General features: G+C 66.8%; 3 protein-coding genes across 3 annotated transcripts; 1 reads left to right on the top strand and 2 right to left on the bottom strand.

Moving 5' to 3' along the window:
• Positions 1–108: 108 nt before the first annotated feature.
• On the bottom strand, positions 109–9,356 carry MAP3K6 (mitogen-activated protein kinase kinase kinase 6). The gene is given in 30 exon segments (XM_050909704.1): positions 109–251; positions 373–449; positions 572–679; positions 682–820; positions 910–993; positions 1,372–1,481; positions 1,585–1,770; positions 1,867–2,032; positions 2,322–2,475; positions 2,566–2,750; positions 2,848–3,010; positions 3,192–3,297; positions 3,473–3,609; positions 3,714–3,841; positions 3,927–4,060; positions 4,142–4,226; positions 4,549–4,644; positions 4,762–4,811; positions 4,883–4,990; positions 5,206–5,356; positions 5,498–5,657; positions 5,809–5,921; positions 6,226–6,328; positions 6,331–6,395; positions 6,522–6,628; positions 6,832–7,000; positions 7,119–7,306; positions 7,723–7,746; positions 8,454–8,593; positions 9,077–9,356. Coding segments are annotated over 30 exon segments (3,792 nt in total). The 3' UTR covers positions 109–175.
• A 2,756-nt stretch (positions 9,357–12,112) lies between these two features.
• Positions 12,113–17,853, bottom strand: CD164L2 (CD164 molecule like 2). The gene is made up of 6 exons (XM_050909907.1): positions 17,749–17,853; positions 15,854–15,953; positions 15,212–15,289; positions 14,935–15,000; positions 14,082–14,247; positions 12,113–12,487 (listed from the first exon to the last, which is right to left on the bottom strand). Exons 1-6 carry the CDS (start codon positions 17,851–17,853, stop codon positions 12,481–12,483), a joined length of 522 nt encoding a protein of 173 aa, XP_050765864.1. The 3' UTR covers positions 12,113–12,480.
• Positions 17,854–20,845: 2,992 nt separating this feature from the next.
• GPR3 (G protein-coupled receptor 3) lies at positions 20,846–21,832 on the top strand. Its single transcript, XM_050909899.1, has one exon. The coding sequence runs from the start codon at positions 20,846–20,848 to the stop codon at positions 21,830–21,832; it is 987 nt and encodes a 328-aa protein (XP_050765856.1).
• The last annotated feature ends 3,233 nt before the right edge of the window (positions 21,833–25,065 follow it).

The following is a 25,065-nucleotide window of genomic DNA, read 5'->3' as shown; positions in this document are numbered from 1 at the left end:
TTATTGCTGTGGGTACTATACCCCCACTTCTCCCTCCAGCGTGGGCCTGGAGCCGCTGCATCCGCCTGCTCCCGGCATGGGGCTGTCCCCTTCGTCACAGTCCTGCCACCCTCCGTGGCATCAGCTTTGGTGGCTGGGTCCCCCCGGGGATGTGACACAGCCCTGGGGTGGGGGCTCACTCCCCTTCCTGCTGGGCAAGGGTCCGGCGATGCTCCAGGATGGCTGCCCAGAGGCGGTACGCTGGCCCACGCCTGCTGGGACATGGGGGCTGTTGGAGGGAGGGGCCAAGCCATGTCTGACCCCCCCCCCCGCCAGCGCTGCCACCCCGCTCGCCCCGGCCAAGCCAGGAGGGGCAACAGGGGCTAGGGGTACCTGATCCCCACGTAGAAGAGGTCGTCACGGGTGGCACAGCCCAGCAGGTCCCGCAGGGTGAAGTCGTGGGAGAGGAGCTGTGGGAGGTGGCAAGGGTGTTGGGGGGCAATGCTGGGGGGGGGCTGCCCTGCTCACGCCAGGGGGGCCTGACCCCCCAGCCCCCACGTAGCTCTGTGTGCCGAGTGGCCGCAGGCCTCACCGTGGCCGTGGTGGCCGGGTCCGTGCCGTGCCGCTGCAGCCACTCGAGGAGGGGACCAGCCTGTCCCCAGGCTGAGGGGCTTGGGGGCGAGTGATCCTGCCCCGGGGCGAAGCAACTCGGGGGGCCTCCCCATGCTCCCCACTGCGCTGGGGCCGGCTGGGGACCACAGCGTCCTCGTCCCTGGAGCGAAGCGCCTGCTGCATCAGCCGCTGGCACTCCTGCTCCTTCTCGGCCAGCTCCTGGAGCAGCCTGGGGGAGAACGGGGCATGGACTGGCACCCAGGGGGGCACGGACTGGCACCCGGGGAGATGGAGGCACAAGCACTGGTGAAGCCCTACCTGCCCGTCTCCACGCGGAGATGGCAGAGCTGTGCCACCAGTGCCGAGGGTGCCTGCAGGGAGGGCAGGGGGTCTGCCCAGGTGCTGGGGTCGGTGCTGAGCCCCCAGTTGGTGCTGTCCCGCTGGGGCCGGCTCCTGGGGATGGACAGCCTCGGCGGCACGGGGTCATCCTTGTCACTCGTGTCCTTGGTGCCATCCCCCCCCAGGCAGCCGGCCTTCAGTCCCAGGTCTGTGGGGACAGAGGCAGTGATGGGCACAGAGAGGTGCCCGATGGCGAGCACCGGGGACAAAATGGGGAGCTGGGCCCAGCCAAGGCTGCCCCAGTGCTGGCTCCCCCCTCATATCCCTTTCCCAGCGCCCCAAAGTCCCCCACCCCACCCCAGGCCAGCCACCCTCTTCCTCCACCCACCCAGCCATGGTGGTGGGACCCAGACCTGTGTCCCAGCCGTCCCCCGGTGCCACCCACCTCTCACCAGCATGGTGAAAGCCGCCTGCACCGCCTGGCTCACGGCATCGTCCAGTGCAAACATCCAGTGGGGTTTGATGTGATGTTGGCGCAGCACCCGTCTCACCTGGAAGGGGCATCGCCGTGCCAGGGCATCGCCTGCACCAGGGCATCGCCTGCACCAGGGCATCGCCCACTCAGCACCCTACCACTCCACCCTGGCCACTCACCACTGCCTGGAAGCCGGAGAGGGGAGCCTGGAGGTGGGGGAGGCTCAGCCCCTCTGCCCGCAGCTGGCTCTGCAGTGCCAGGAGCTCCTGGCGCAGCCGGTGCTGGCTGGGGCACTGGATGTAGCTCCGCAGGCAGCTCAGCAGCTGGGCGAGATGCTCCGAGCCCAACCTCGCACCCGCCGTGCTCTGGGTGGGCAAGGGAGATGCTCAGGGGCTGCCGCCATGCCCACCCTCTGCCCAGCTGCTGTGCAGATCCCCCACCTCCAGGCACCCAGCACCCACTTGGCTCTCCTCCAAGGCGGCGATGATGCCCGGCGCCTCGGCGGTGAGGACGCGGTGCAGCGTGGCCCGGCGCTTGCTGTCCTTCCGCAGGAGGAACCCGTCCCCGCTCTCCTCGGGGGAGGACGAGCGCAGGCTGTGGTCGGAGCTGGCCGAGCCCTGGGCAGTGCTGGGGGGGAGGCAGGCAGGGTTGGCACTGCTCCCCCCCCCCCCCCCCAGCCTCAGGCATTTAGGAGTGTGGCCTCAGGGTGGGCACAGCCATTGGGCTTGGCAGAGGGCATAGGGGACCCCCTGTAAGCCCCCCAAGCTGTAATGGGGAGGGATGTGATGCCCTGGCATGATGAAGGGGCATCCCGGGGTGCAGTGCTGGAACATGGCAGGGGGAGCGGGTGTCATGGGAGGCAGAAAGCCAACCCCCCTGGGGTCCCTCCATCCCCCCCATGCCCGGGATACCCTACCCCAAGTAGCTGCAGCTGGAGGCTGCCTCGCCGGGGTGGCATGGGAGCCCCGCTGTGCCCCTCACCGGGGCGTCCTGCCTGGCTGAGGAACACCCCCTGCTCCCGTCGCTGCCCTCCACATCCCCATCCTGCTGCCCAACGTGGGGGAGATCGCCTGCCAGGGAGATGATGGAGATGGAAATGGTTATTTAGCAGCTCATGCCAGGCCTCCTCTATGTGCCCCCCGCCCCCCCCCAAGACTCACCCCCCGCCGGGGGCACGCGTCGGCTCCGGGCCCTCCTGGCATCGGCGAGGAAGGGCTCCTGCAGCAGCTCGGCAGCCGTCGCCCGCTTGGCCGGGTCGGCCTGGAAGCAGCGCAGGATGAATGTCTTGGCTTTATCTGACATGGACTCCGGCACCTCTGGGTGCATCTTGAACATGCCCACCTGGAGAGGAGACACTCGTGGGGCTGCAAAGGGACCCGCCACCCCAAGGGCGGGCAATTTCAGGGCTGGGGAACCCCCCCAATCCCCTGCCCAACCCCATGGGTACCTTGAACATCGCAGCCTGGGGGCTGCCCAGCTCGTAGAAGGGGGGCTTGCCCGTGGCCATCTCGATGATGGTGCAGCCCAAGGACCAGATATCCGCTGGCTTCCCGTAGCCCCACGGCCCCTGGTCGATGATTTCTGGGGCCATGTACTGCAGGGTGCCTGGGGAGAGGATGAGGAGGGGTGAGAGGAGCCTGTATCCATCACCCAAACTCCCCCCGGGGTGGGTTCTCCTTCTCCCCATGCTGGGTACAAGGATACAGACCCCATCATTGCCTGGTCCTCAGCATCCCACCACCCCCAAGTTGGGGGAACCCAGTCCCCAGCCCCAGGCTGCCCTTACCCGTGAAGGTCTCAGCACTGGGGCTGATGCCTGCCAGCCGCTTGGAAGTACCAAAGTCGGAGATCTTCAGCACCCCGCTGTACGTGTTGATGAGGACGTTGTCTCCCTGGTGCGGGAAGAGCACCCCAAAATAAAACCAAGCCACAAAAGGCTCCTGGAGCTCAAGCAGGGCATCACCCCAGGGGCTTCGGGCATGGAGGGGCAGCTCCTGGCTCCCCAGTGCCCCTTGAGGGGGTCAGGCCTCGTGCCCCCAGGATGGGTGATGCCCCCCACTCCCTCACCTTGATGTCACGATGCACGATGTGGTTATCGTGGAGGTAGCTGAGCCCGTCGAGGATCTGGCGGGTGTAGAAGACGATGGTGGGTTCATTGTCCTTCAAGGGTCCCCACTTGGAGCGCAGCAGGGACGAGAGGCTCCCTGGAGAAGGGGGGGCACGGAGGGGGGCGGCACCCCTGTTTAGGCCACACATACGGCCACGTGTCCCCCTCTGACCCCCAAATCCTGTCCCCAGCGCTGCCCACCTCCTGGCACCTCCTCCATGAAGATCTTGATGAAGCCGTCCTGGCTGATGGAGCCCAGGTACTGCACGATGTTCCTGTGCCGCAGGCGCTTGTGCAAGGCGATCTCCTCGTGCAAGGGCTGCGAGTACCTGCGTGGCAGGACACCAGGGTGAGGGGCTGCCCAGGGTCCCCTGGGACCCTCCGAGACCTCCCCCCCCCCAGCATGGCACCTACCGGCTGTCCCGCTCCGGGATCTCCTTGATAGCGATGCGCACTTGGTTGCTGAGGCAGCGCCCGGCGTAGACGACCCCGTACGTCCCCCTGCCCAGGACCACCCGCTTGCCCGCCTCCGAGTACTCGTAGCTGTACTGCAGGCAGAGATGCGGGGTGGCAGCCTGTGCCACCCGGCGCCTCGTGTCACCCCATGTCACCCTGTGTCCCCATCTCACCTCCAGGATGGGCTGCGTGGGGCTGGGCACCTCCTCGCCACCCGCTGCCTGCTCGGCCAGAAGGGACTGGATCTGGTTGCAGAACCTGCCGGTGGGAGGATGATGGTCCTGAGCCCCAGTGAGGATGCTGGGGACCTGACCACTGACCCCCCGGCACAGAGGGGCTCCTGCTCCCCCTCCCAGTCTGTCCCCCACCAGTGGCACCAGTGGGGGGGTCTGTGCCACCCTGCTTTGTGGGACCCAGCTGCAGGGGTTGGGTCCCTAGGACACCCCTTTCCCCCCAAAATTAAGGTAGGGAAGAAATAGCATGCTCCCATCCCTCCCTGCTCAGCAGGGCAGTGACTGGGGGTCCCCCATGCCCCCACCAGCAACGTGGGGGTCCCTGTGCCTCCCACCCCTCCACTCACCACCGGCAGTGCTGCTGGGAGGGGAAGTAGAGCTGGAAATCCTCCTCCGCGTGCATCACGTAGAGGAAGCAGCCCCGTTCGTCACACTTGCAGATGCTGGAGGGAGAGGACCCCCCCCCCCCACCCTGTCAGCGCTGGGGCTGATGCTGCCCACGGGCCGGGCAGAGGGGCTGTGGGCACACGGGAGCGTCCTCGGATCGGGGACACGCTCACCTGACGCCCCGGATGGCCGTGGCCGCAAAGGTCCAGCTCGATGCCGCTTTCTGCAGGAGTAGGAGCAGGTGAGGAGGGGGTCAGTGGGGACCCCCCCAGCCCCCCCCAGCCCCATCCCTACCTCCTCCGTGGGGTAGACGAGGGCGAGCGTCAGGGCGGGCTCCTCCGTGCCACCGCGCAGTGCCAGCCGGGCCGGGCACAGGACCTTGTTGAGCTCCAGGACCAGGACCTGTGGCAGCGGGGGGGCTGCGGGGTGAGCCCCTCCACCCGCTGGGGTCCCCAGCCTGCATCCCTGCACCCCCGCACCCCCATCCTCCCACCTGGGTTGGCACCGGTGGGCTGCTTGGTGCCTCCCCAAACCCTCGGTGAGCCCGGACCGCCGGCTGGTCCCCAGGGACGTTCAGGGGTCCGGGCAGGAGGGGTTGGCTCCGTGGGGCCCCTCACCGGGCATTGCGGCCTGGCAACGAAGGGCTGGCATGCCTCGAGGAGGAAGCCCAGCCAGAAATCAGCCAGCTCCTGCCGGGCAGAGGGGACCTGCGGGCTCCTCTGGAAGTGTTTGTAGAGCAGGAAGGTCTCCATGACCGAGACCAGGTACCTGTGGGGACATGGGGGGTGAGAGAGGAGAGAGATGTCCCCAGCACCCCCTAAAACCCCCTAAACTCCCTCCTGGGGCACAGACACCAGGGACTGGAGACCCACTCTTGCCCGGCTGGGCACGTGCCGTGCCGTGCCATACCAGCCTGGCGCGTTGAGCTTGTAGAGCTTCTCAGAGGCTTGGATGACTTTGCTGAGGTCGTTGGCCAAGATGCCGGCTCCGAGGCAAAAGCCCACGTCCCAGTAGTAGTGCAGCTCCCCTGGGCTGCCCTTCCGACCCTGCAGGCAGCTCAGCTTCACCCCTGGACACGGGAGCAGGAGCCCATCATCCCTCCGCCGGCAATCCCGCACCCAGGCACGGCTGCTCCAGAGGTGCCCCGATGCCAACAGACCCCAGTGCTTGGTCCCCATCCCCGGTGGGTCCTTGTCCCCGACCCGCGGGTGGGCACCCACCGATTTGCCGCAGCTGCACGGAGGTTTCGAACTGGTGGCCAGCGGCCACGAGGAGGACGGCGGCGTTGATGCCTGCGTGGAGGCTCGGCTCCACCTCGAAGGCTTTGCTGTACCTGGGCAGAGATGCCGGGTGGAGGGCACGGCCGCTGCCACCCCCCTGCCAGCCAAAACGTGGCTGCCGCGGGGTCCTGGAGCTGCTCCCTATGACGGGGGAGCGCTCCCAAACCAGAAAAAGCCACAAAAGAAGTAAAAAAAATATAAAAGCCCAGCAGGAATTAGCATGACCTGCCTCAGCGTTGCTGTTGGGGGGGTTTGAATGTGGGGCTGCACTGCCCGGAAAGCCCCCAGAGCCCCTGCAAACCCCCCAAACAGGGGCATGGGCAGGCAGGCGGCTCCCAGCCCTGTCCCCAGCCTCACCAGTAGAAAGCCCGGTCCCTCGTCTCCGTGTCGGTGAGGCCGGAGGCGATGAACATGTCCTTGTAGATGCGGCCACACAAGCAGAGGAGGTCGGGCGCAGCCCCTCCCCACGCTCCACCACGGGCAGCAGCACCGACAGGGCCTTCTCCCGGTCCCCGGCACGGTTACGCCTGCGCACACGCGACCGGCGCTTGGCAAACGGCACCTCCAGCACGGCCCCTCGGTCCCCCGACCCCCCAGCTCCGTGCCGTCGGGATGCCCGGGGGTGCGTGTGTCCCCCCACCGCCATCGCTCACTGGCTGAGGGCGAAGGCGTAGTGGAAGCGGACGTTGTGCTGCTCGGCCACGGCGCAGGTCGGCAGCGCCTGGAGGGTCTCCACCAGCGACACGATGGCATCGTAATCCTGCGGGGACGGCGGTGGGGCTGAGCCGGTGGCCCCAGGGCTGCCCGTCCCCGGCTCCACGGAGCGATGCTCTCCCTGGACTGGACAAGTCCTAGGGGTTGCAAGCTCCTCCAAGCAAGGGGAGGCTGTGGAGCTCCCCCCTCCCCGGGATGCTGATATGGTCTCCGGGACCTCCCCAGGATCTCCCCCCCCCCAGCCCTCACCTGCACGTCGCGGTAGGAGAGGAGGAGGTTCACCACGATGTCCAGGCTGAGCAGCTCCACGCTGTCTAGGCGCTGCTGGATGCGGGCCAGCTCCCGGCTCAGCTGCTCCCCCCGGTACATCTCCCGTGCTCTCCGGATATCCCGCCGGATCGTCTCCCGAAAATACCCGCTGGCGATGAGGGGCAGAGACGTGGGGCTTTTGGGGTGGTGGCAATTCTCCGCCAAGCCCTGCCAGCCCACGTGGGCATTGGGGGTTTGCCCGCAGCCGGAGGGGTGGGCAGCAGTACCAGGAGTCGGTGGGGACCCCCTCCAGCAGTTGGATGAGCCGGGCTGCCAGCGGGGTGAAGGCAGCCTCCGTCTCGAAGCTGGGCTGGAAAAGCTCCGTCAGGCACTTCACGGCCCCGGCGTCGCAGCAGACAACCTTGTTCTGGGGGGTCACCGCATAGGGGATGAAGGTGTAGCTGCTGCAGAGGTCCTGAGGGAGGGGAGAAGGGGTGAGTGGTGGTGCCAGCCGAGCTGAGAGTCCCTCTACTCATGTCATGGACCAGCCCCCTCTCCCCAAGCCTGCCCATGCTGCCCAGATCATACAGGCCGTGCTGACGCAATCACCTTCCGTTAAGTCATTAGCAAGGAAAGACAAACCAGCTTTATCTCTGACTGCCATCACTACACTCCAGAGTGAACACTCCTGGTTCTTTCAAAACCTCTCCATGCTGCTGCTCCTGGCACTTGCTCTGAGCGAGTGAGGCCCCCCAACTGAGATTTGGGGAGAGGTCACACTCCCTGTCTGCAATATCCACCCTCCGAGGCTGGGGAGAGGCAGCTCAGGGGGAGAGAGGAGCTCAAACCCCCCCGGCACCGCAGCAGCGAGCGCAGGGAAAAGAGACGCACCGAGTTCTTCTGGCAGATGTCGTCCTGGGGAGAGAGGGAAGGAGGAGGGATTTAATGAGAGTCCCCGGCAAAAGAAATCAGCTGATTTCTGGCTCAGGGATCGGAGTTACCCGGAAAACAGCCAGGGACAGCGAGGGACGCCGGGGCCGAGCTGCGAGGGCGGCCGGTCACCCCCACACCGCGACTGTTGTGTGCGGACTCCCCCCACCCCGGGCAGGGCTGCAAATGCAGCCGGCTTCTCCGCCAAAGTCGGCACAGGGAAGGGGTCTCTGAACGGGTGCCTGGGGCTCCCCGGAGTCACTGTGACGTTCGGGGACATTTTGGATGTGCTCCCAGCTGCATTTTTTTTTTTCTCCCCGAGCGGCGAGAATCCCTCCCGCCGGCCCCTTCCGTGCGGAAGGTTTCGCTTCCAAGGAATTGGCTTTCCCCAGGGAAAAGCGCCTGTTCCCGAATTCCTGGCTGGTTGGTGCCAGGGGAGCACCCAGCACCCCGCACCCAGCTCCGGGGCTCACCGGGGTCCCCAGCCACTCCCTCCTCATCCCATCCAGGCGCAGGGAAATCTCTGCCAGAGCAGGATACGACCGTGGGAACTCAGCCGGGCTCGGGGAGGGGAGGGGGGAATGGAGATCCCCCTCCTGCCGGTGCGGATGCTCCAGGGACTTGGGGCTATTCCCACCCCGGAGCAGCAGCACCCGGGGGGCCAGGGTGTCCCTGTCCCCGTCCCCACTGACCTGCAGGGCCTGGAGGGGGGGCAGGTCGGCCTGGCAGCACAGCAGGACGTTGTGGGACATGTTGAAGCTCTCGCGGACGCCGAGGTGGTAGAAGAGGGAGGGCTGGCAGACGGAGTCGCTCAGCTCCACCACGGCCACGTCTGCGGGCAGGACAGCGGGGATGCTCACAGGACCGACGCCAGACCCCAACTTCATGGGGCAGGCGAACCAGCCACCCCTGGGTTTGGGGGTTTGCATCGCCTAAGAGAGGGGATGGCCCCTGCCATCGCAGGACCTGAGGCCACAGTGAGGGGCACCCGCTTGCCCCCCGGCACAGGGTTGAACCCTGAGCAAACCCTCCCCATAAAACACCCTTTCCCAAATCACACCCACGCCAGGGAGGAAGACGTCCCAGCAAATGTCCAACCACTCTGGAAAGTAAACGGGAGGAAGGCAGAAAAGCGAACAGCAAGCCACCCGAGTGCGCAGCCGCAGAGCTCTGCCGGGAGCTGCACAGGGGCTAGGGAAGGACTCGGCCCAGATATTCCCGGACAACTGGGATAAGCAGGCAGAATAGCAGGAAAAGGAGGGTGATAGAAACCCCACGCTGGGGATGCCACCGGCGGAGCAGCTGGCATCCTCACCTGCGTTGTAGAAGCGGTCGAGGGTGCTGGTGTCACCCAGCGCCAGGGTGCCGAAGGGCATGGTGTGCAGGCGTGCCCGCAGGTGACGGCAGGCGTCGCGCAGGCTGCGCAGCGCGGGGCAGGCGGCTGGCTCCCGGCCCAGCACGCAGACGACGTTCAGAGCCCGCCGCCCGCTCGCCCTTCCCCGGGTCCGGCACACCGGCCGGCCCGTCGTACCCGCCACAGCCAGCGGGTCCTGCCAGCAGCTCCCGGTGACCGGAGGGGTCCCGGGCACCTCCATGGCTGGGGCAGGTTGATCCACGGTGGGGGGCTCGCACTGAGTACTGGGAGAGCCTGTGCTCTGCACTGAGCTGCCCTGGTCCTTATTGGGAGAGCCCTTATCTTGCACCGGGCCGCCCTAATTCCCACCGGGAGAGCCTGTACCCTGTACCAGCTGTCCTGCACCGGGCTGCCCCATTCCTTACTGGGAGAACCCTTACCTTGCACCGGGCTGCCCTGCACTACGGTGCCCTATTCCCCCCCCCGCCCCGGGAAAGCCCGCACCCCACACCGGGCTGCCCTAATTCCCCACCCCGGGAGAGCCTGTACCCTGTACCGGGCTGTCCTGCACCGGGCTGTCCTGCACCGGGCTGCCCCGTATCCTTGCTAGGAAAGCCCACACCCCGTACCGGGCTGCCCCGTTCCCCACCGGGAGAGCTTCCTACCGGGCCGGCTCGCACCGGGAGGATCCGCCCCGTTCACCGGGCTCTTCCCGGGCTGCTCCGCACCGGGGCTGCCCCGCACCGGGCTCCGCTCCGCCCCGCTCCGCCCCGGGCACCGAACGCCGCTTCCGCCTGGCCCGGCCGTGAGTCAACGGCGGCCCCGCCCGTCCCGTCCCGTCCCGTCCCGTCCCGTCCCCCCCGGGACGGGACAGACCCCCCCCGGCCGGATCCTGCCCTTCGACGGGCACCGGTTACAAAGGGCTGGTTGCGAAAGGGGAGCAAGGGGAAGAGGAAGCAGAGGGGGCCCGGGGGGAAAGGGGGGGACCTGAAGGGGGGGGTCCCGGGTCAGTTCCTCCCCCCAGCACGTGTCACAGTTGCAATAACGGCCCCGAAGTCGCCTGGGTGGCGGGAGCGGCGGTGAAGTGAAGCCACGGTTCTCCGGGGGGCAAAGGGCTGGACACCCCCTCCCGTATCCCCATCGCATCCCCCTGGCTGGGGCGAGGGGCTGGGGAAGGTCCCCGGGGGGACGGAGACGGCATGGGAACGGCTGGCGGGCCTGGCCAGGGACACGGGAGCCCTGCGGGCAGAGCTGCAGGCAGAGCTGCGGGCAGAGCTGTGACCCGTGGCTCTGAAATGCAGCGTCCCCGGGTGGGAAAGTCTTGGTCCGTGGTGAGATGCAGAGGACCGGCTGGCACAGCACCCTGGGCTGGGCTGCCGTGCAGGTGGAGAAGCCACTATGAAGGCAGACAAGCCACCGCACAGGCAAACAAGCCACTGCGCAGGCAGACAAGCCACCGCGCAGGCAAACAAGCCACCACACAGGCAGACAACCACCATGCAGGCAGACAAGCCACCATGCAGGCAGACAAGCCACTGCGCAGGCAGACAACCACCATACAGGCAGACAAGCCACAACACAGGCAGACAAGCCACCACGCAGGCAGACAAGCCACCGCGCAGGCAGATGAGCCACCGCGCAGGCAGACGAGCCACTGTGCAGGCAGACAACCTCCGTACAGGCAGACGAGCCACCACACAGGCAGACAAGCCACCGCGCAGGCAGACGAGCCACCGCGCAGGCAGACGAGCCACTGTGCAGGCAGACAACCTCCGTACAGGCAGACGAGCCACCACACAGGCAGACAAGCCACCGCGCAGGCAGACGAGCCACCGCGCAGGCAGACGAGCCACCGCGCAGGCAGACAACCTCCGTACAGGCAGACAAGCCACCGCGCAGGCAGACAAGCCACCGCGCAGGCAGACAAGCCGTCCCAGCGTTGTTCCCACGGCAGGGCCGGGCCAGCCCAGGGCAGGAGGGAGGAGCGGGGACGCCAGGCGCCTGGGGACAGCGGGACACGGAGCCCTGCCTGCCCGGGCCTGCTGCTCAGCCCCACCGCCATTTCGGGGAAGGCAGAGCCGGGGGTGCGGTGGCTGCGGCACACACCCTGCCTGGCCTCCTCCGCTGCCTCCGCGGGAAGGAACGTGTCCCTCCTCCCCATCGCCATCCCTGGGGCGACGGGCCTTAGCGGGGCTGGATGTGGCTCCAGAAATTCCCCCCGAGCCCCGGCTCAGCCTGCCCACACTCGTCCGGAGCTGGGGAGCCCAGCCCAGTAATTCCCCCAATTCCCCCGGCCTCAGCCTGCGGCCGCCCCTGCCCACTGCAGCCCCCGGGGCCAGGCAAGGGGATGTGCCCCACAGAGGGGGACACCACGGGGTGAGATCCTCGGGACAGGACGGGATGATGTTCTGTTGCTCCATCCTCCAGCGTGGCATCACCCCTCCCCATACTGGTTCCCCTCCCCTGGTCACTGGGAGGACTGGAGTTGCTCCATCCTCCAGCGTGGCATCACCCCTCCCCATACTGGTTCCCCTCCCCTGGTCACTGGGAGGACTGGAGTTGCTCCATCCTCCAGCGTGGCATCACCCCTCCCCATACTGGGTCCCCTCCCCTGGTCACTGGGAGGACTGGAGTCGCTAGAGGCCACGCACCAACACCAACCTGTGGGCAGGATGCAGCCACGTCTCCAACTGCAAGTACAGGGTTTGCAACCAAAATCTCCCGGGGCAGCACCCACCACTCGGGCTCTGGGGGTGACGGGTGACGGTAACACGGACACCAGGAATAGGAGGAAAATCCTTTATTGGGTCTCTGTCCCCCCCTGCGCCAGCTCGGGCTCTGCCCAGCGTGGGGCTGGGGGCTTGGCCGGCAAAGGGCCACCCTGCTGCCAGCCACGGCCACGTGTCCTCTGATCCCCTGGGGTGCCCTGGGTGCCCCGGGCTCCTGGGAAGCACATGGCAGGGGGAGCCCAAGGCTGGGATTCAGGGTTGGATGGGACCCCCGTCCCCAGCTGCACCCCTCCGCCCTGCTCTGCCCTCCCCACCCCGGGAAGCAGCCGGAGGGTGCAAACCCCCCCGGAGCATCCCCAGCCGCGCTGGGGACAGGGGTCAGGCCTGGGTGACATCTCCCACCCTGGTGTCCCCCGGGGCGGAGAGGGCAGCCAGGGGCAGAGCCAGCTTTGCATAGTTGTGGTGTGGGGCCCTGCGGCTGTCGGGGGGGGGGACACAGTCCGGCAGCGGGCAGGGATGCTGGCACCAGGCAGGGACACCGGCAGCGGGCAGGGACACTGGCAGCGCTGGCCTCTTCTCTGCCTGCCCCGGGGAGGACGAGGGCAGCATCTCCCCAGCCCGGGGCGCGCAGTGGCCTCAGATCCTGGTGCAGCGGACAGAGAAGAGCACGTAGCAGAAAGGGCCTGGGCAGCTTTGCCCTTGGGGGGGGTGGGGGGGGTCAAGGGAGTGGGGGGGGGGGGATGTGCCCCAGTGCCCACCCCGCTGCACCCATGCGGGTGGCAATGCCATGGGGAAGGGTTGCCCCTGCACCTGGGAATTGGGTGGGAGCTACTGCAGGGGAGAGAGGGGGGGCACAGGCTTTCTGCAGCTGTGCCCCCCCCCCCTGCACCCCCACCCCAGCTACACGAACACCCCCACCCACCCCCCCCGGACATGAGACAGACACCACCTCGCAGAGTTTAATTGGGGCAGCCCGAGCTACAAGTCTCACCCCACGGCACACAACACGCACCCCCCTCCCCAAAACAACACACAGAAAGGGGGGGTGGGGGGCTGGGGACCCCCCCCATACATCCCCACAGCAACACAGAGGCACAGCAAAAGCACACAGCAAGGCCCTGGCTCCACTCCTCCGGTGGGCACGGAGGGGTTGGGGGGGGGGGTCAGAGCAGGGGGGGGTCAGAGCAGGGGGGGGGGTGCTCCAGCCAAAATGCTGAAGAGAAAAGCACCTGAGAGCCTGCCAGGGGAAGAGGGGACCCCAAGACCGACCCCCCCCCCCGGTGAGCCCCGAGGCTGTGGAGAAGCAATGGGGCAGGGGGTGCCCAGGGTGGGGAGGGGGGCTGCTGGGTGCTCTCTAACTGGGGCCAAACCAGGCCCTGCAGCTCCCATCCTGCCAAGGGTGCTCAGGGGGAAGGGGGGCTGCACCCAGCCACTGCGGGGCTGGGGCGGGGGGGGGCCAGGGTCACCTCGCCCGGGTGGCATAAGGGGCACGGCTGTGCCAAGGGGCCGTGTTATCAGCTGCATCCTGCCAGGGGCTCTGTGCATGAAAGGAAGGGTGGCGAAGGGGGACACCCCCTTCCCTTCCACCGCTAACAACTCCCAGGAAAACAGCAAACCAGCCGGGAAACCCCCTTCATGCAAACCAGGAGAGAAGGATCACACCGTTCCCCCCCTGGGGAGGGGCGAGGGAAGGGTGAAGCTCTGGGGTTGCAGAGGGGCAGCCCCCTCCCCATCGCCACCGGCACCCAGAACCTACTGGTTGTCCTCTCTGGCAGCGTGCAAGGAAAGAGAGACGGGTCACGGCCCCTCACGTTAGACACGGCGAGCCCCACGGCACACGGGCACGAGAAGAGCGTGGGCCCCCACTTAGCTCAGCCCCAGAGGGATGGATTTGGGGGCCCCGCGATCCCCACGGGGCTCAGAGCCAGGATCCGGCCAGGCAGCAACAGACAGAAGTGGCGGCAGGACAGCCGGATACTGGCGAGGGGACAGGCAGGGGAGGACGAGCCCCACCATCTCCCAAAACCTCCCCCCGCCGGGCGAGGATGGACCGACACAAACAGCCACGGGAGACAACACTCAGCTGCGAGACAGGACACGGCCAGATAGGCCACGGAGCCCCCCGCACCAGGGCTGACCCCCGTTTTTGGCTTCAAGGATGGGCTTGGCCCAGGCACGAGCCGGCATGGGTTCCCCCCCCCCCGCCTCCATCCCGGCCGGGGGTGCGGGAGCCTTACAGCGTTTGGTAGGTGCTGTCCTTCGACTTGATGAACTTGATGATGAAGAAGACGACGGCTTGGACGCTCAGCACCAGCACGATGCCGCCGATGAAGCTGGCCGTGTCAAAGCCGGGCGGGTGAAATTCGGGGCTGCCCGTCAATGGGGCGCTGGTGGTGGTGGTCCCTAATGGCAGGGGAAAAATGGGGTGGAGGGTTTATGGGTGCTGTTGGCATCCCTGGGATACTGACGCCCTGCTGAGGAGAGGGGATTTGGGGTCTGCACAGACCCCAGCATCTGCATGGGGCTGGGATGTCCCCACCGACACACGGATGCAGGGATGGGCTCAGCCCCTTCCCATGCCAGAGCAGCCAGCACCACGCGGGAGAGGAGCCAGCGGTGAAAGGATCCCAGTGGGATCAATAATTTAGAGGGCTCCGGACTCTGGTTACCTGCCGTAATTAGCCCAATGCTCTCCAGTTCCCGCTTCCTGGAAGAGGCTCCTTCTCTGCTCCCAGCCCCTGCTCCAACCCGGCCAGAGACAGCACTTCCCGGCAAGGATGGCAGCGGGGCTGGATCTTGGGGGGGCTGCAAGGTGTTATGACCCCCCCCAGCCCCATCCTGGCATCGCTACAGCCCACAGCAGCATTGCTCAGGGCAGAGAGGGGGGACGGGGACGGAGCCGTGACCCCGGGGACCGCGCTGGCACCTCCTGGGGCACAGCCAAGGTTGAAGCTCCGTGGATGCAACCCCGAGGGGATGCGAAACACGGAGGGAAGCGGCTTGTCCCATCCCACCGGCCGCTGTCTCCCCAGAGCACCCGGACCCCCCCCACCCCATCCCACCACCTCCCGCCCCCCCAGACCCGCTCACTTGGGGAGTGTGTCACCGGCTCCTTGCTATGGGACCGCGGAGGCTCTTCGGTGGGGGACTTCAGCGCTGCCGGAGGCAGTGACAGAGGGAAGGGAGGAAAAAGGGTTGTCAAGGGACATCGCCGTGCACCCCCCACGCCATGTCCCTGTCCTGGGGGTGGGATTTCATCCCCACGGCCCCGGCACCCACAGCAGCACCTCCGTTCTGAAGGCTGCTGGGTCTGGGGGGGCTGCTGGGGTCCAGGGGGGACCCGCTTTTGCAGGGGGAGCGGGGTTACCTTGACACAGGGTGCTGGTGTTGTAGAGTGCACAGGTCTCTCGCGCTGCTGCTCCTCTCTGCACGCAGCTCCCTGTCTCTGTGGGAAGAGGGAGCAGGGTTTTTCCAAGGGATCCCCGGGCAAACCAGCCTGTGGGGGCACCCAGTGAAGCCGACAGCACTGGGGCCCAGGGCTGCCCTGGGCACCCGAGGGTTTGGGATGGCAAGGACCTGTTCCCAGGGGTGGGCATCCATCCGAGGGGCTGCAAGCTGGGGCTCGCATCCGCATCCCCGCAGGGAAGAACCCCAAACAAGGGCTTTAGAAACAGCCGGCTTTCTCCCATCTCCATCACTTGCTGCTCCTCCACCCGCACAGGGAGGTGGAGGGTTCCCAGCGTTACCCCAAGCCCAGCATGGCTGGGAGCAGCACGTGCCAAAATCCCACACCCCTGCCCGCTGGGCTGGCACGGATCCCCTGCCTTCCCCCCGGGATGGGTCAGGTGAGATGGACCTTGACCATGGAAAGCAGCTGGGACCAGGCACCCAAGGGTGCTGAGCTGCCAGCACCATCCCAGCACAGCCCCAACCCAGCGGCAGGGCCTGGGGAAAGCTGGTGGCAGGTAGGAGCCCCTCGCTGTCCCCCCACAAAGCTGAGCCCCCTCACCTGGCTCCTCGGGGGTCCCACAGCCCACCCAGACGCAGCCGGTGGCGTTGTGCGAGGTGGTGCCGGCCGTGCATGTCTCACAGGACCTCAGCTCGCCGCACTCTCCTGCCAATGCCGGGGAAAGGGGTCAGGTCCGGGCCAGCACCCGTGCCCCCGTCAGGCAGGGTCAGGGCTGGACCCTCTGCTCCACGGAGGAGGATTTCTCACGATGCAGCGGGAGGGATGAAGGCACCTCTCGCAGCACCAAACCCACTAACAGACCTGTCCCGGCCAGCTATAAGTGTGTTTGTAGCATCACCAGCTCTCCAGAGAGGGGCCATCCCGCACCCCACAGCTCCCAGCACCCATGCCCACCTGGGACACGCAGGGTTCACCCCATTGCCCGCAGCCACGACGGGCCACAGCGCAGGGCAAGCCCACCCCAGCCCGAGATCTTTTGGTGGAGGTTTAAAAGAGACGGGGCAGCAGCACCAGCCCGGCTGCTCCCAGCAGCCTGGTCGGGGTTACCTGAGCAGCGTCACCCCTCTGCCCCCCCAAGACCGTCCCACAGGACCCCCCGCTCCCCATTGCCCCAGCAATGGCGGTGAGTCACTTGGGTGTTCGCGGAGCTGCTCTGCCATGAGCTCTTCCCCCCCCCCCCACGCTCATCATTAATTTACAGCGATGACTGTCAGCGAGGGAGGCTGCAACGGGGAACTGCGGCCGGGCCCTGCCCGCACCTCGCTGCATCCCACGCCCGCGTTTGCACCATCCCGGGAAAGAGCCGGGAGCCATTCCCCACCCTGGACATGTTTCCAGGCTCTCAGGGGACAAACCACCCCCCCCCCAGGGCTCGCAGGAGGGGGCTGGCACCCCCCTGGGCCGGCTCCCCAGGGTTCTCTGCCACGCAGGGACCGACCCGGCCTCGCGTTTGGCTTTGCCGCGCCGGCTGCACCCCATCCCCGCCGGCAGCGCTTTGCAGAGGGCTTCCCACCACACCACCTCCCTTTGGGGTGGGCAGCTCCAGCCTCCCTCAGCTTTTAGGGTCCTCCTGGTCACCCGGGCCATGCCTGGTTGAATCCAGAAGCCCTTTCCTTCCCCCAGTGCCCTCCCCAGCAAAAGCAAAGGGGGCAACTGGTGGCGTAAGGCGCGAAGTGGGATGCTGCGGACCCATTGCCATGGCTACGGCGTGGTGGGCACGCCGCCGGGCCCCCCCCTCCAGCATTTAGAGACCTGCCGGGAACCAATGGGAAAGTAGGACTTTGTTCGCAAGGGTTTCAGGCAGGTTTATAATTTAAGTTATTTTTATCGCGGCAGGCACAGGAACAGACGTTTGAGCCCAACGTTGTCAACTCCCGCTCCTGTCATCAGGTGTGGGGAGGGAGAGGGAAATAAAGGGGGGGCAGCGGGGCCGGCTGAGGGCAGCCCCATCCCGAGGGGTGCTCTGGGAACACGCGGGGGGTCCCGGTGGGATAAGTCAGAGTGGAAATGTCTCCCGTGAGCGGCAGGGGGATGGGAGAAGGGGAGCAGAAGCAAGCCCGGGGTTTGCATAATTAATGCCCGGAGTTGCAGGCACCCCGGGCAGGAGGATGACGGCTCCGCTCCCCGCTCCCCCACCACGGAAACCGCCACGAACCACGAGATCCCCCCGCTCTTCCGAGAGGAGGCCGGACCCTGCGCCCTGCTTGTCCCGCAGCGGCCTAGGGCACCCCTCCTGGCCCTGGGGGGTCCCAGCCCCCCGGCTGGGAGGAGGAGGAGCAGGGGCCCCCCTCCCCCCCAAACCGGGGCCAGCCAAGGGAACGGGGCTCTCCCAGCCCCATCACGGGTGAGGGGGAACCCCCGAAAAAAAAAGAAACCCCCCAAAAAGTTCAGTTGCCCCAAAGCTGCAAACTCCCCTCGCCCCCCGGCCGCCCCGCCCCCCGCTCCCCGGCCGTACCTGCGCGGGTGGGAGCGGGCCCCTGCGCGCAGAGCAGCGCGCAGAGCAGCGCGCAGCGCAGCGCCCCGGCGCACGGCGGGGCCATGGCCCGGCCCGGTTATGCTCGGCTTAGCCAGGCTCAGCTCAGCCCGGCTCGGCTCGGCCCGGTCCCAGCGGGAGGTGTCGGCTGCGGCGCCGCGGAGCTCCCGGGAGAGCGGAGCGGAGCCGCGGGCACATGCGCGCCCGCGGGAGGCGGCCCCGGCGGCGGCGGGGGGGGGCGGGCAGGGGCGGCCCCGCCTCGTCCCGCCCCGCCCCGGGGGGCCCGGCCCATGGCGGGGGGGGGGCCGGCCCATGGGGGGGGCCCCGCTCCGGAGGTCCATCCCCCCCCCCCCACCCCACCGCTGCCGCGGCCGCGGCCGCGGGAAAGGCGGGGCTGCCCCGGTCTCGGGGGTTCCGGAGCGCCGGGCGCTGCACCCCCAGCACGCACTGCTCCGCTGAGCACACTGCACTGCACACACTGCACACACTGCACATTTCCTGTGCACTGCACGCCCTGCACACGCTGCACACTGGCTGTGCGCTGCACACCCTGCACACCCTGCACTCACTGCACACTGCCTGTGCGCTGCACACCCTGCACTCACTGCACACGCCGCACACCCTGCACACCCTGCACTCACTGCACACGCTGCACACTGCCTGTGCGCTGCACACCCTGCACTCACTGCACACCCTGCACTCACTGCACACTTTGCACACCCTGCACTCACTGCACACCGCCTGTACGCTGCACACCCTGCACTCACTGCACACTCTGCACACCCTGCACTCACTGCACACGCTGCACACTGCCTGTGCGCCGCACACCCTGCACTCACTGCACACGCTGCACACCCTGCACACTCTGCACACCCTGCACTCACTGCACACCCTGCACTCACTGCACACGCTGCACACCGCCTGTGCGCTGCACATCCTGCACTCCCTGCACACCCTGCCCACTGCGTGCACACAGCCCGCTGAACACCCTGCGCCCTGCCCACGCGCTGCCCGCGCCCTGCCCGCGCTGCCCGCGGGCTGCCCGCTCGCCCCGCACAGCCGTTCCGTCCCCAGCCCCCGCACCCCCCCCCCCCCCAGCCCCGTGCCCGGGGCACCGCGACCCTCCCCGGGGCTGCGGCGGGGCCCTCCGCCGGTCCTGGCCCCTCCCGGCACCCGGGGCCGCGCCGTCGCGGCGGCGTTCAGCACCGCGAACAGCTCCCGCCGGGCCGGGCCGGCCGGCCGAAGCCGAGCCGAGCCGAGCCGAGCCGAGCCGGGCCGAGTCCCCCCTGGTCCCTGGCCGCGCTCCGAGGGGGCAGCTGCAGCCGTGCCCGGGAGCACCGGGAGCTCCCGACCCCCGCGGGGTCCCGGCAGCGCCGCAGCCCGGCCTGGGCACCCCGGGACCCGCCAGGCTTTGGCAGCGGGGCCGGGAGTGGCCAAACCCACCCCCCTCCCGCCTCGCCCCGGCGGGGGCAGGTTGCCGGGGAAGGCCTGAAACGCACCGGGCTTCGAGGAACCGGCGCGGGGGAGAGTCCCGGCAGGGTCCCGGGGGTGCGCACGCCTTCTCCCTCCTCCTCCTCCTCCTCCTCCTCCTCCCCCGGGGAGGAGGGCTCCCTGCCAGCCGCCCTTCCCGCAGCCCCCCCCGGCCGGGCCAGGCCTTCCCGGTTCTCCCGGCGATGAATTATTCAGGCCCGCGTGGGAAAGCCGGGCCGCGGGGGACCCACTGGGGAAGCGGAGGGGGGGCTGCGCACCCCCGGCTGTGAGGGGGCGGGGGAGGACCCAGCTTCGCCCCCCCCCTTTCCCCCCGGGCCGCCCCCTCCACAGCCCACGCCCAGCGTGCAAATCAGAGCCCCCAAACCTCTGCAATGGGGGGGACGGGGGGGAGCCGGCGCCCCCTCCTCTGCAGCACGGCTCTGCAAGGGCTTTGCAAGGACGTGGCGGGGGGACCCGGGCTGGGGGGGGGTCCCGGGGGCGGCGTGGGCCTTGCGGGGGGGGGGAGGAGGCGAGCGGGCGTGGGCCGGGGGTTGGCTGGGGGGGTGGGGTGGGTGGGGGGGCTGTTTTTATGAATGGGCTGCTCCATCCCCGGCGCGATTACTATGCGGCGCGCATAGGCAGCGCGGGCGCTGATTGGCTCCGGCGCGCCATTGACGTCACAGCGGGGCGAACGGGGCTGGCGGGGGGGTGGGGGGGCCGGTGGTGAGTCACCCCCCCCCCTCACACTCCCCCCCCAGCCCCCGACCCCCCCCCTCCCCCGGCGGGGCTCGGTCCCTATAACTCGGCGGCGCCCATGGCAGCGGGCCCCCAGCCGGGGAGCCCAGCGCAGCCCGGGCCGCGGCCGAGCATCCCGGCAGGTGAGTGCCTGGCACCGGGGGGGGGGGGGACACGGACACCGGGGGGTGGGGACACGGGGAGGGGGTGTGAGCCCGCTTGGGAAGGGGGGCGAGGGGCAGCCGTGCCCCCCCCTCCAGTCCTGGGGCTGTGCTGCCTGCCCAGGTGCCCCGGGAGGGGTAGACCCCCAAGGCAAGGTGGGGGGGATCCTCCCCGGTTGGGGGGTGCATGGCGGGGCCGGGAGGGTGCCTCTCCCCGCCGGGGTGCCGGTCCTTGGGGAGCAGGGCCGGCCCCTTCACCTGCTGCTTGGGATCCCGTCAGTTTGGCCCCAAAGCCCTCGGGGGGGGTGGAGGGGGGGAAGTCAGGGCTGGTCTTGCTCCCCTGTATTCATCCACCAAAATCACGCAGTGCACAAAGCCCAGCAGCTAACGCAAGCAGGAGCAGGGTGAGTGGGGGTTCCCCCCCCCCCACCTTTATTCACATATTTATTTTTCTTTGCTTGCAAAAGAATTAAAACCAAACCACCTTGTCCAGAAAAATCCCCTCGGAGCAAACAGCGAGCACCCCCTCAACACACGCCGCTCTGCCCCTCTCCCAGAGACAACTTTTGGGGGGAGGCAGGACTGTCCCTGGCTGGGTGGCACAGGGACAGTTCGGGTGGGTCCCCGCCGCAGGCAGTGGGTGCTGAGGGGGCTGCTCTTGCTTTCGGCCGCGGCAGGTCAGCCTCCGCCAGCATGATGGAGGAAGGGCCCCCCAACTCCAGTGAAGGCCAGCAAGGCTGGTTCACGGCCAGAAACGGCAGCGGCAGCTCCTTGGACCTGGAGTCCGTGATGCAACCCCTCGCCTTGAACCCGTGGGACGTCGTCCTCTGCATCTCCGGGACCATTATCTCCTGCGAGAACGCCATCGTGGTGGTGGTCATCTTCTACACCCTGGCTTTCCGGGCTCCTATGTTCCTCCTCATCGGCAGCTTGGCCACAGCCGACTTCCTGGCCGGTTTGGGGTTGATCCTGCATTTTGCCTTTGTCTACTTCATCCCGTCGGAGGCGGTCAGCCTGCTCATGGTAGGGCTCCTGGTCACCTCCTTCACGGCCAGCGTCAGCAGCTTGCTGACCATCACCATCGACCGCTACCTGTCCCTCTACAACGCCCTGACCTACTACTCGGAGAGGACGGTCACCAGGACTTATATCATGTTGATCCTCACCTGGGGAGCCTCCATCTGCTACGGGCTCCTGCCCGTCATGGGCTGGAACTGCCTGAAGGAGCCCTCCGCCTGCAGCATCGTCAAGCCCCTGACGAAGAATCACCTCATCATCCTCTCCGTCTCCTTCTTCATGGTCTTTGCGGTGATGCTCCAGCTCTACGTGCAGATCTGTAAGATCGTCTGCCGGCACGCCCACCAGATCGCCGTCCAGAGACATTTCCTGGCCAGTTCCCACTACGTCACCACCCGAAAAGGCATCGCCACCTTGGCCGTCATCCTGGGCACCTTCGCTTCGTGCTGGCTGCCCTTCGCCATTTACTGTCTCCTGGGGGATTACAGCTACCCGGCCCTCTACACCTACGTCACCCTCCTCCCCGCCACCTACAACTCCATGATCAACCCCGTCATTTACGCCTTCAGGAACCAGGAGATCCAGAAAGTGCTGTGGACCGTGTGCTGCGGGTGCTTCTCCTCCACCATGCCTTTCCGGTCCCGCTCCCCCAGTGACGTCTGACACGTCCCCCCCCTCCCCAGCTTCTCTGCACCTTTCACTTACCGATTGCGGTTGGGGGAATTGCTTTTTGGTTCTTTTTTTTTTCCCCTTTTCATTCCCAGAGACACATCACAGGAGCTCTCAGAATCAAGCAGCTCTTCCCAGCCCCGTCCTTTCGGGCACAACCCCGTCTCTTCCTCTATTTTTCCACTTTTTGAATATACAGGAGAGAAAAACATATTTTTTATCCATAATATAATCTACATTTATGTGTGCGCATGCAAGAGAAGGGGGAGATCCTCATATTTTCTTTAAAAGTATTTATGATGCTTTATTTTTTTAAGGGGGGGGGGCGATACCGGGAACGTTCGCTCCCCTCTTGCTTTTTTTACAGTCTCGTTATTTATCTCAGATAGTTAAACTATATTTTGTACGTTTGGGGAAGGGGGGGGAGACTCGCTTGCCGGAGGAGGAGGGACTCAAACCCACCCCCTTCTCCCAGCCGTCCATCCATTTATTTATTATTTTTTAATTATTATTTAATATGATTTTAATGCCTCCCTCCCGCCGGCCCAGCGCTGGGGATTGCTGCCCTCTAGTGCTCGCTGTCTTCGGGCAGAGGGTGCTGCCGGCGGCTCCTCACCCCCAAACCCAGCAGCTTTGGGGTCCCCTGGGTGCTGCTCCCCCTCATGGCACCCAGAGCTGCCCCCCCACCCCCTGCCAAAGCCTTTCTTTGGATTTGCACATTTTGGGGGGGGGGGAAGGAGATGGATGCGAAGAGGCCCCTTGGGAAGGGGACCCCGCGGTGGGGTGCTGCAGAGCGGGGGTCAGGGTGGGGGGGCTGCTTCTTGTTTACAACCATGGGGGGGGGGGGGGGGAATAAAAGTAATTTGTGATACGAGGTGTGGCTGTTTGATGCTGGGGAGGGGATGGGTCGGGACAGTGTCTCCCGCAGCGGGGGGAGAGCAGGTTGAGGTCCCCACGCTGTCACCCCGAGTCCAGGCAGGGCCTTCTCCCCGCTCTGTTTCCCTGCGCCCAGTTAAGAAATCCCAAGCGACAGCGCTCCCCCCACCCATCACATCCTGTTAGCGGGAGCCGGCCCCGGGGGGGAGCGGCACCGAAGGCCCTGGCCATCCTCATCCTCGCAGCCATCCAGCAGGCAGAGGCGGCTGCATCCAGCCTCGTGCTGTTATTGCTGCCTCCATCACAACAAGATCACAGGCAGCTGCCTGCACCCCAGCCCCTCTCCTGGTGAGGGTGGCACAGGAGGGCTCGGGGCTCTGCCCAGGACCCCTGCATCGAGGTACCCGTGCTGCAAGAGCCACTTCTCAAATAGGGTCTGGGATGCTCATCATTGCTGCCTACGCTGTTTGCATGCAGCGCTGGTCACAGGGAAGGCAGGGTTAACGATGGCAAAGATAATTAGGGCAGCTTGTCCCCTCTGGTAGCAGGGCTCTGTGCCCCGAGAGCCCCCCATGCCCCTGCCCACCCCGGTCAGGGAGCAGCAGGTTTCTTACAGGCATTTGTGCATCCACAGACACGCCGGGATGTGGCAGAGCCCAGGGCTGAAAAGGAGCCGGAGCCCAGCTGGGTGCTGCGGCGCGGGCAGTGCAGGATGCGTGCCGGCCCCTGAGGCTTCGCTTCACCTTGGGCTCGGGGACCTGGTGGCACCCCGGAGGGTTGGTGCTGTTTATTGCAAAGGAAATAAAGATTTCCTTACGCTTCTCGGCCGAGCTGAGCCGAGAAAGGGGTTATGGCAGCAGGAGGAGAGATGGGGCTGGGGAGAGGCTGAAGGACCCGCAGACGAACGTCTCCTGCTCTCCAGGGGCTGGGCTCAGCGCTAGGGATGGGGTTGGGGAATTTAGGGCTCCCCTTGTCCCCACTGAGGTTAAGCCAGGGGGAAAGGAGCAAAGCTCAGCGGGGTGGAGACAGCCGTCGTGCCCCAGGGCTGAGCTGAGGACCCTCCATCTCTCAGCCAGGGGATAATTCCTGAGCCCACCTCCCCCGGCAGTGAAAAATCCTGTAATTCCCAGCCCTGCTTTATTCACGGGCAGTTTATACCTGGTTGTTTTTATGTCAACGTTGTATGGCAGCTTAAATAGCTTTTCTCTCCCTCGTGCTTCCCCTGCTGATGTCTTCAGGAGGAGCAGCCGCAGGCCCTTTGCTTCTCCATGGTGGGCAAGCCCGGCCGGTCCCTCCTGCTCCCTGGGGTCCCCGTCACCTCCCCTGGGTTTGCCACAGGGTGTGCAAGCACGTGGCGTAAAGGCAGCACCATGCAGGTCTGCTAGGACCCTCCTCAGGCTCCCACCCACCACGGCCGGCGGTGGGGTGGGCACAGGGCTGCAGCCCCCAGCTCCTGACAGGGTTATGCCGGAGCTGATGGGCTTCCCAAATTGATCTGGGGGGGGGGGGGGGGATTCACAGGGCTCAGGAGCTGGGGTGAGCCCACAGCGACAGCCCGGCATCGAAAGCCACCAACGACCCAGCCGCATCGCACCACGTCAGGCCAAGGGGCCGCCTGTGCCTGGCTCCCCGCCACGGCCGGCAATTTGGGACCCCTCGGAGCTGGAGACCGCACTGAGCCCTTGTACCCACCACCACGGGTCCCCCCGAGAACGTCACCCCTCGCAGCCCCATCCCCTGCCGCCACCAGACACCACGGTGGCCGTCGATCAGCGCGTGGCTGCCCTGTGTGCCGCTTCCCGGCTGGGAAAGGTGCCTTTTGGCTCCTACCTGTGTCCGATTCCCTCCCGCCAGGATGGATGAGGAAAGCCGAGGCTGAGCGTGGGGCTGGAGGAAGCCAGGACCCCCAACCCTGCCACAGTGCCGGTTGCTCTCCCGGCACACCAGCCAGTGAGATGTTCCTGGCTGCTCCAGCCCTTCGGGGGACGGAGCAGGCGGCACTGAGCAGGGAGATAAACGGCCCGCAGCAGGGCCCAGCCTGCTCCCTTTTTTGGTGGAGAAAGATGCAGAAAGCGGAGGAATAAAAAACAGTCAAATCCATCCAAGAAGGCGCCCGAGCGCCGAGCAGCCACCCCCACGCCACCGATGCGCAGGAGAGGCTCGGGGGGGACCGACGGCCCAGCTTTAGGGTTAAAATATGAGCTAAAAGGCCGTGAAGCGGGATAAAGGTGTGGGCACGCCATCACTCCAGCTGTGCACGCACATCTGGCAGGCCCAGCCCTCCCCAGGCACCTCCCTGCCCAGCACCACGGCTCCCAGCAGATGCTGTAAGCCACAGGCAAGCCTCTTGC

Source organism: Gymnogyps californianus, chromosome 22 (assembly GCF_018139145.2).
Source record: "Gymnogyps californianus isolate 813 chromosome 22, ASM1813914v2, whole genome shotgun sequence".
Lineage (NCBI taxonomy): Eukaryota > Metazoa > Chordata > Aves > Accipitriformes > Cathartidae > Gymnogyps > Gymnogyps californianus.
This window is presented reverse-complemented; position numbering and strand designations above follow the sequence as displayed.

What these genes read in the sequence shown, in the direction of transcription:
- CD164L2 (XM_050909907.1), bottom strand. Translation starts at nt 17,853, where the DNA reads ATGGCCCCGCCGTGCGCCGGGGCGCTGCGCTGCGCGCTGCTCTGCGCG. An exon ending in GTACGGCCGGGGAGCGGGGG is followed by an intron (nt 15,954 to 17,748) that starts GCGGGGCGGCCG and finishes TTGGCAGGAGAG; the next exon opens with TGCGGCGAGCTGAGGTCCTG. An exon ending in GCCGGTGACACACTCCCCAA is followed by an intron (nt 14,248 to 14,934) that starts GTGAGCGGGTCT and finishes CCCTGCCATTAG; the next exon opens with GGACCACCACCACCAGCGCC.
- GPR3 (XM_050909899.1), top strand. Translation starts at nt 20,846, where the DNA reads ATGATGGAGGAAGGGCCCCCCAACTCCAGTGAAGGCCAGCAAGGCTGG.